General features: G+C 36.2%; 1 protein-coding gene across 2 annotated transcripts; it reads left to right on the top strand.

Moving 5' to 3' along the window:
- The first annotated feature begins 5,883 nt into the window (after positions 1-5,883).
- LOC21394353 (60S ribosomal protein L2, mitochondrial) lies at positions 5,884-8,605 on the top strand. 2 transcript variants are annotated; one of them, XM_010111036.2, is made up of 3 exons: positions 5,884-6,039; positions 7,055-7,226; positions 7,846-8,605. In XM_010111036.2, the coding sequence occupies exons 2-3, from the start codon at positions 7,130-7,132 to the stop codon at positions 8,361-8,363; spliced, it is 615 nt and encodes a 204-aa protein (XP_010109338.1). In that variant the 5' UTR covers positions 5,884-6,039; positions 7,055-7,129; the 3' UTR covers positions 8,364-8,605. The 2 variants fall into 2 exon arrangements, with proteins under 2 accessions (XP_010109338.1, XP_024029852.1); XM_024174084.1 differs by having other exon boundaries at positions 7,029-7,226.
- Positions 8,606-9,707: the final 1,102 nt, after the last annotated feature.

Genomic DNA, 9,707 nt, shown 5'->3' with positions numbered 1-9,707 from the left:
CCGGGCACTCCACATTAGAATCGTGTAGCTAAGAGAAGAAATATGACCTTGTTGGACATGATACGGTCCATGATGAGCTATTCGACATTGCCTATATCTTTCTGGGGATATGCTTTACAAACTGTATGTTATCTTCTGAATAATGTGCCAACAAAGTCAGTTCCTAAAACTCCTCGTGAGTTATGGATGGGCAGGAAAACATCCTTGAACCATATACGTATATGGGGATGTCCTGCACATGTCCTAGACAAGGAAGCAAACAAGTTAGAAGCATGTTCAGAAGTGTGCATTTTTGTAGGTTATCCGAGAGGGACGAAAATGGGTAATTTCTATAACTCTAAGAAAAATAAAGTCGTGGTTTCAACGAATGCAACATTCTTTGAGGAACGTTATATGAACGACTTTAAGCTTCATAGCAAAGTGGTGCTCGAAGAGATGTTGAGCAACTTTCTTAGACCAACAGTCCCTTTGGAAATCGATCGAATCAGGGTAGAAAAGGAAACCCAACAACAACCCAAGGGGCTTCGGCGTAGTGGGAGGATCAGGCATGAACCTGAGAGATTCATGGCTAATGGGGATACTTTTTGGCATAATCTTTGGAACATGACAGGGATCCTTATACTTACAAAGAAGCGATGGAGGATGTTGATGTAAAACTCTCGATAGGAGTCATGAAAGCTGGGATGGAATCTGTGGATTTTAATCAAGTCTTGAAACTTGTAGATCTTCATGATGGAATTAAGCCCATTGGATGTAAATGGGTCTACAAGAGAAAGAATACATAAGGAAAGGTCAAAACCTATATGGCTAGACTGGTAGCTAAGGGATACACGCAAAAGGAAGGAATCGATTAGGAGGAAACCTTTTCACCTGTAGCCATGCTTAAGTCCATCCGCATTCTCTTATCTATTGTGGCTGCTCTCGACTATGAGATATGACAAATGGATGTCAAGTTCTTGAACGACCATCTTGAGGAAAGTATCTGTATGGTATAGCCAGACGGCTTTGCTATAATCCATTTATGGATTAAAGCAAACTTCATGTTCTTGGAACAAAAGACTTGACCAAGTAATGAAGACTTTTGAATTCTAACAAATATGGATGAACCTTGCGTTTATAAGCATATTCAAGATGAGAAAGTGGTTTTTCTAATATTATATGTTGTTGACATTCTACTCATTGGCAATGATGTACGGGCTTTGTCATCAGTCAAATTTTGGCTTACCAAACAGTTTGACATGAAGGACTTAGGAGAAGCTAATTATGTTATGGGCATTCAGATCTTTAGAGATAGCTCTCTCTCAGGCTTCATACATAGATAAAATTTTCGAGAAGTATGCAATATAGAACTCTAAGAAAGGTAGGCAACCATCTAGGTCTAGAATTACTCTTTCGAACAGTGATTGTCCCAAGACATCTGAGGAAAGAGAATACACGACAAAGGTACCTTATGCTTCGGCGGTTGGCAGCCTCATGTATGTAATTTTTTTGTACTCGGCCGAACATTTGCCATGTGGTCAGTATTGTAAGTCGATAGATCAAAAGAAGCAGGGTGGCTCCGCAAATTTCTGATGGATCTTGAAGTAGCTTGGTGTGGATAAGCCATTGAGACTATACTGTGATAACAATGCGGCAATAGCTAACACCAAAGAACTAAGATATTAGAAAATGAGTAAGCACATACACAAGAAGAATTAAGTGATACAGAGCTTTATTGAAGAAGGGCATGTGGAAATATGCAAGATCGCGTTGGAGGACAATATGGATGACCCGTTCATGAAGTCCCTGCCGGCTAAGGCCTTTGAGAAGCATGTCGATGCTCTGGGGATGCAGAGCATGTCACATTTACTCACTTAAGTGCAAGTGGGAGATTGTTAGCGTTTGTATCCTTAGGAATAAATGTAATGATGTTCTTTGAGACATTTTGACTACTAATAAAGATTTATTTATTTCATATATCCATGTATAAAATAATTCTCTTTTGACAAATTATATGTGGTCATCTTAATCCTGAGATGAATAATTAACCTGTATGCTTGACTTGTATCCTTTGATGTACCAAAGGGAGACATCCTGACATTATGTAAAGGTACGCTTATCGGTACATTAGGAGTATGACTCGTGTATGCGTAGATTCATTATTCATAGATAGTGGAATCCACAGCTCCTATAAAGAGTCAATGATATCCTCTTATGCATTATCCGTGGATTAGAAAATACGAGCGCTTGGCCATTAGACTACTCTATGTTATCTAATGGTTTACTTTTTGTAATGGTACAAATAGTGGTTTTTCGATGGAGTGTTAATGGAACATAAGATAAATGTAATCGGAAAGGTAAAATGGAACATTACCTCAAATTGATTATGGATATCCTATGGGGATGATACACTAATAAATTAAGACATGGACGAGAGCTATCAGAGCTTTGTTTTAATTAAGAATTCTGTTTGTATAAAATAATTCACTTTTGATGAATTATATGTGGTCATCTTAATCCTGAGATGGATAATTAACCCGTATGCTTGACTTGTATCCTTTGATGTACCAAAGGGAGACATCCTGATATTATGTAAAGGTACGCTTACTGGTACATTAGGGGTATGACTCGTGTATATGTAGATTCGTTATTCATAGATAGTGGAATCCATAGCTCCTATAAAGAGTCAATGATATCCTTTTATGCATTATCCATGGATTGGAAAATACGAGCGCTCGGCCATTAGACTACTCTATGTTATCTAATGGTTTACTTTTTGTAATGGTACAAATAATGGTTTTCCAATTGAGTGGTAATGGAACATAAGATAAATGTAATCATGAAGGTAAAACGGAACATGACCTATTATATTGAGACATGGACGAGAGCTATTCAGAGCTTCATAAATGTGCTATAGAAATTGAGAGTGCAGCTCTAGGCTTTTAGTGGAGTAGCGCTAGAGTTTTATAATCATAAGACAGACTTATTGGTTTACAAATAGCGTTGTGATTATAGGAGCTTGATTTATATATGTCCATCGGGTCCCTTTTCTAGCTCACATAATTTCCTGTAACGATACGGTGTATTTTCTACATATTGGTAACTTGTGTTATTTTCGTAAGAGAGGTTCAAAGTTAATATGAGATCAGTCAATTAATTCATGAGTAATTTATCAGATGAATTAATTCTAGATAAATTGGTTGAATTAATGTTTGTGATTGTTTAATTCATAAGTAATTTATAGGTTGAATTAATTGATGAATGAATTCTAGATAAATTGGTTGAATTAATGTTTCGGGTTGTTTAATTCATAGTAATTTATGGATTAATTATTAAATTAATTTTAGATAAATATGTTGAATTATTATTTTGAGAGTTATTTAATATGGGAAGACTATTATATGAATGTTTTAATCAGGTAACTTTTCTGTTAGGTTGCTTGAATCAAAACTGAGGCTCTGTGTAAGTTTCCCGTGTTGAAAAACTAGGAAAATAAGTTTCCCAAGTTCAGACAGGTCGACCGGTCCGGTCGACCGGTTCATGAAGGACAGGTCGACTAATGAGTTATAACTTTTCTGTCACCGGTCGACCGGTTGTAACGCGTAGCGCGTGCTGACGTGGTGAAACTGACTCTGTAAGCAAGATAAACTTTAAGAAATCTAATTGTTACGGGTATATGACTTCTTAAACACTCTAAATAGCCCAGTAAGTCACATTATTCATTAGATCACTTGAGAGATTTTTTTAGGGCTATTGGTAAAAGATTCCTGAGAGGAAAAATTGTTTAATTCTCAAGAAAAAAATTTTCTTTGGCTCTCTTGTGGTTGGAAGGAGTTCAAGAATACCAAGGGGAGATTGAACAACGTGTGCCCACTCGCACTCCGGTCATGGAAACTAGAGTAGCAAAGAAGACTAGTTGGTTGAGGCGCTTCCGGACGCTGTTTGGAACGCTTTGATCTATCATACGTGTTGTTTCCTAAATCTCCAAATGTATGATTTAGATCTTTAGTATTATGTTATATAGTATCATGAACATGTTCTTGGTTGGTTTTGACATTGATTTAAATTTTTTAAAATTTCACTGTGCACTCGATACCGTATTTTTCAACATCAACGTGTTACCATTTCTCAAAATACCTCATTTTAAGAAAATGTCGCTTTAAACTCTTTTTTAGATTTCAATGATGTCAAATACGTTTTTATCTTTAAAACGTTTTCATAAGCCAAAACCATTTAAAATTGGCTCACAAGGATGTGGACAAGAACATCCCACCTCTCGGATACCAATTTTATGGATAACTTCACGTTGTCCTAGTCCCAATTGTCTTTGAAGCTCAATATTCGATCCCGCCCCTAGCTTTGTCATAAAAAACCATAGTTTCAAGTTTAACCCTTTCCTCTAAACATTCTAGCTTAATCATGCACATTTGTACCATACTAGTGTGCCTTGATTCAAAATCAAAGTTCATAAACAATTTCTTAATTCAAATTGTGGTTCGTTGAGAATCAGAATTCAAACAAGATAATTGGTGGAAAATAAGGATTAATGTGGCTAATCCACTCACTTTGAGTTTTCAAATGAGTTGAGTTGGTTCCCCACTGAAATTTAGGGTCAAAACAGGGTTTTTGAACACTTTAGGGTCAAAATTAAGGCGCACCGGTTGACCGGTAACAGAGAGGTGTAACTCCATCGGTCGGCTGGTGGAGTGATGACCGGTCGACCGCCCCGGTCGACCGGTGGGAAGGTTGCAGGCCAACCAAAATGGCGAGCCACGAGGAGAAAGACCAAAACCTGCATTTTTAGGTCCGATTTTGAGATATTTTCATGGGAAATCAACAAAAACAGATTCGATTTACCAAATAAAGTCTAAAGAATCAAAAACCCCCAATTTCTATCATGGTTTCAACCAAAAGCCCATTCAAAAATCAAACCAAAACCAAGAAATCACCAAACTCAACCAAAATGAGTTCCAACAAAGCAAGATCTGAAAATTTAAAGTGAGTTTTCAAAGATTTTACCTTGATCTTTGCTTTGATGTTGAAAACTTCTTAAAAATCTCCTTTTTGTTTCAGATCAAGTTCAAAAGCTTCTTAGAGAGAGGGAAAACTTTGGCAGAAAGAGAGGGAGAAAGAGTGAGATGCGAGAGAGAGGGAGAAAGAGTGAGATGCGACAGAGAGAGAGATAGAGAGCTGTCTAAGAGAGACGAGAGAGTCTATGAGAGAGAGAGATGATAGAAAGCGAGAGAGTGCTGCGTAAGGGAGAGAAAAGAAAAGGGAAAATGAAAAGATAAAGAGAGAGAGAGAAAAATAAAGATAACAGTGAAAGATATTTTAAAGAATAGGTAAGAAATGTGTTTTCACACATTTCTAGGATGGAATTGTAAACACTGAAAATAAATTAAAATTTATTGATTAATTAAGAAAATTAAATTAGGCACACTAATAAGGATTTTTGTATATCAACATTGACCTATTGAATTTTGCATATTTGGAGTAAGTAATTTGACAGATTATTATCGATAATTTGACAGATGTCGTCAGCGGCGGGTCTCCATTCGCTTGTGACGGACGTAATTTAACAGTTTATTGTCTTAATTTTAATAAATTATTATTTATAATTTAACAGATTATTATTAAAAGGATAACTTATCACAATAAAAAGATATAATTTATGTGTTTAAGAGTTTGTAATTTTCTCACGTGGAAAGGCATGTGAGCCCAGCCCAAAAAGTTTCTGACATGAGCGCAGCAGATCCAAGTGAGCAAATCACAGACAACCGTTGATCAGCGGCCCAAAGTGAAGCACCCTAAAATGTCTCTGCGCGTTATCTACGGTCATCACAAAACGCAGTCAATCTCAACCACTAGATAGACTATTTTAATTCCGAGCAGTGCACTCTCACGGTCGATCTTGCATACTAACGTCCGCGATGGCAGGGAACTTTTTCCAACTGCATAATCCCTCTCTCTCTCTCTCGCGTTCTCTCTCTCTCTCTCTCGCTCTCGTCCGTAGCCCGATTCAGTGACTGCATCGAGGTTCCTCTGCAACATCTTCCCATGGTACGCAATCGACCTTCTTCTTAGCATAAATTTCTTGCGTATCATTCTCATATAGAACTAATAAAATAACGAAAATAATAAAAATAAAAATAAAATCTCAGCCCTTCGCGAGCTCAGATAGATCTCATCAGTACGAGCAACGTCGCGAGCGGATTTCAAGAGACTCCATGTTTGGTTTTGCTGTTTGTAATTTTTGTTTGGAGTTGTAATTGGGCTGACCATAAGTTGGGATTTTTTTTCCTTTTGGGTGGTGGAAAAACCTAGTCTTCGAGGAGATGTGAACGTTGTTTCTGTCGTAATCGTTCATTTCCCTTTGCTTCAATGACGGGATTTTATAGATTTGTGGGGGGAAATCCAAGTCTTTGAAATTTTTATCTGAAGTTTAGTTTATGAAAGAGAAATTAGTTTGTGGCATTCGTTTTATTGTGGAATTTGTTTGATTTTTGACAATTGCCATTGTGATTTTTGGTTGACATTAATTGCTTTTGTGATTAGTCTGTGTGTTTAGCTATTTGTGAAATTTTTTTGTTAATTATTGTGATTAGTCTGTGTGTTTAGCTATTTGTGAAATTTTTTGTTGATTATTTTAGTATTTTTGCAAGATTGATATTTGTTTGGTTAATTCGGCATTTGTTGTGAATTGGATTGTGTGATTTGTTTGATATCGTTAGAAGTTCATATTTGTGACATTTCTTTGAGATTTGTGAAATTAGCTTGAAATTTGTTTGAAATTGGTATAATTATGGCGTTATAAAATGTTTGGTGTTTTTTTTTTTTTTAAATGATTTTTTGTTGATATCAGAATTGCAAGCAATATGGCCTCAAATATTAGACTCTAATTTTTATCGTCATATTATGACTTATTTTGGCCTATGTAATTTTTGTCTATACAATCCGACTTATTTTGGACTATATAACTGTTATATTGATGTTGTGACTTACTTTGCACTATATAACCGTTATTGATGTTATGACTTCACCTTGATTAGACAAAACGCTTTGGTTCCTGCATCAGTTAGAGAGAAGAAGAGGAGAATCCAGAGAGATCGAGATAAAGCCCTGAACTTGCAAATCGTTTGTTTGGAATCAAATGGCAGCTCTGCAGAAAGTTCGCACAGCATCGAAGGCCATCGTTAGCTATGTCATTTGCCCCTCTGGTTTGACCGCCGGCCGTATTATCACTCCTGGTATATTCTTCTCTCTCTCATTTTGTTCTGTTTCCAATTCAATTATCATTACTTTAATGGTGAAACGGATAGAATAACAGTTTGGTTTAGTTTAATTTTTCCAAGGAGAGAGGCGGGATGCCAATTTTTCTGCGTTACAACTTCATCTTGATTGTGAATTGTATGTTTGTACCGAAAATTCTGTGGAAAAGAAAAGGAATTGTGAATTAAGAATACTTAGGAGTGAAGAACGAGCCAAAAAACCTTAAATTACATAAAAGTTCACTTGAAAGCAACCTTTTTTTTTATTATTTTTGCGCGAGAAAAACCTTAACTTTCAGGTAAAGTTTGCTGAAAAATTTGTATAAAGGGTTAAAAGAAGGATCTTTTTGTTGCCAGCTAGACGGAGATTTGTAATTTGATAAATTATGACAGGTTTAACCTAGTCGTTGAGTTGGTTTTGGCTATTAGGAAGCCTTTATCCGAAGACGGTGTCTTTTTTAGTATATATATTTGGTTTTGCAAAGATTATACGACAAGGGTTATTTATAATTTTCAAATCCAGCATGAGCTTTGTTGTTTTCTTGAGATTTACCAGTGAATTGTACGCCTTACCATTCTTGTTTTGATGTTTCTGCAGATGTGGCTGAAAAAGGCGCTAGTTCATCGCGCAGCAGTATGATGAACCAGTTGCTTCACATGGATATAAATTCCATGATTGGGAGTTGCATGCCTCTTTCTTCAATGCGCATCGGAACAATTGTCCACAACATCGAGGTGAACCCGGGTCAAGGTGGCAAGCTTGTTCGAGCAGCGGGAACCGGAGCGAAGATCCTAAAGGAACCCTCGGCAACCAAATGTCTAGTGAGACTGCCTTCGGGTGCCGAAAAGTGGATTGATTCCAGCTGCAGGGCCACAATCGGAGTGGTGTCTAATCCTAAACACGGGGCTAAGAAGCTCAGGAAGGCGGGGCAAAGCCGGTGGTTGGGAATAAGGCCAACTGTTCGAGGAGTGGCAATGAATCCGGTTGACCATCCTCATGGTGGAGGTGAGGGTCGGAGCAAGAGTGGTGGGAATTTGGGAAGGACTTCTCAAACACCTTGGGGCAAGCCATGCAAGTCGGGATACAAAACTGGACCTCTCAAGCGCAGAAAGTAGAGTTTGGTCGCGGTCTTTGTTTTTTGCCTCCACTATGGAGTTTAACTTCTTGAGAATTAGCAGCATTAATAATTTCTACTTGAATCTTTGCCTCAGCTTTTTTGTCGCAAGAAACTCTTTTCTTGATTCGGTTGTGTTGTTTTTTCATTTTTGATTCCTAGTTGTACGAACTTTTGGGAAGACATGTTGTCGAGCTTCTAGGTGGATCAATTTCATGGCTTGCATTCATTTCAACCGGGTAAGTTGAAGACTTGAGGTAAATGCGCTCTTTTGCTTGAATGTAGAGATACCTTGCACATCTTTTTCATTTGAAAATTCCACCTAAACCATAACCATATGGCCGATACCCATGCCGCCATACAAAATTCAAAGTTTCGTATTTATTTTATTCTTTATTTTATGGATATGAAAGAGTTGGTCTTCGGTAGATGGTGGCATTCGCCAATTTTTTGTGAACTTTGGTAGAAAGTGCACTGAAATGTAGTCCATAGTTTTTGATATCCGGTTCCTCCTTTCTATCGTTTTGTTGTGTTCGGTTAGTTTATCTGCCTTTATATATGCACCCACAAATTCATTAATACCCCCACTAATTCATAATTTATATTTATTATAATTTTAACCTACACTAAAATTACATTAAAATCCATTAACATACCCGACCTTAATTATAAGTAAAAGTAATATTTTTTCGAAGAAATAATAGAACATACGCCCAAATCAACTATAAGAAAGAGTATTTTTTTCAAGAGAATAAAAAACATACCCTCATATTTTGTTTTACACTAAACCAAAATCAATCTAAAAATAAGAAATGAAGAACAAGTCTTTATTAATTTTGCCTATTAGCAATATGATTAGGTAAAGCAATCAAAGGAGCTGCATTGTAAATTGTGCGAATCAACTCGGAGAGCATACCCTCATATTTCAGGTTAAACCTAATTTCATCTTCATAAACTCTAAAGTTTTCTCTATCAAATTCTTTAAAAATTTCATATGGAGATTCTAATTGGGCCTTTATATGCATCAACATCATTATGTATATGGTTCTTTTTAATGGAATCTAGTTGCTTTTGAGTTATGGAAGTTTTGTTCTTATTTAATGGACATCATCTAAAAATAAGAAAAAAGGAATAGGAGGTAAGACGAAGACAATTGATAAATAAAAGTAAAGAGAATTGCAATAATTTTTAAAATATATATATATATATATATGAAATTAATAGTTGAAAGGATTATATTATTTTATAAATTAAGATTAAGATTAAAATTAGGTAGGGGTATAAAAGGGTTAATTTAGGTATTATAAAAATTATAAATATAAAAGGATAGATTTTTTAAATCTTT

The sequence above is a fragment of the Morus notabilis genome, unplaced genomic scaffold, assembly GCF_000414095.1.
Source record: "Morus notabilis unplaced genomic scaffold, ASM41409v2 Scaffold1055, whole genome shotgun sequence".
NCBI lineage: Eukaryota > Viridiplantae > Streptophyta > Magnoliopsida > Rosales > Moraceae > Morus > Morus notabilis.
The sequence above is the reverse complement of the archived record's forward strand: the minus strand, read 5'-3'. Positions and strand labels throughout refer to the sequence as shown.

What these genes read in the sequence shown, in the direction of transcription:
- LOC21394353 (XM_010111036.2), top strand. Translation starts at nt 7,130, where the DNA reads ATGGCAGCTCTGCAGAAAGTTCGCACAGCATCGAAGGCCATCGTTAGC. An exon ending in CGGCCGTATTATCACTCCTG is followed by an intron (nt 7,227 to 7,845) that starts GTATATTCTTCT and finishes ATGTTTCTGCAG; the next exon opens with ATGTGGCTGAAAAAGGCGCT.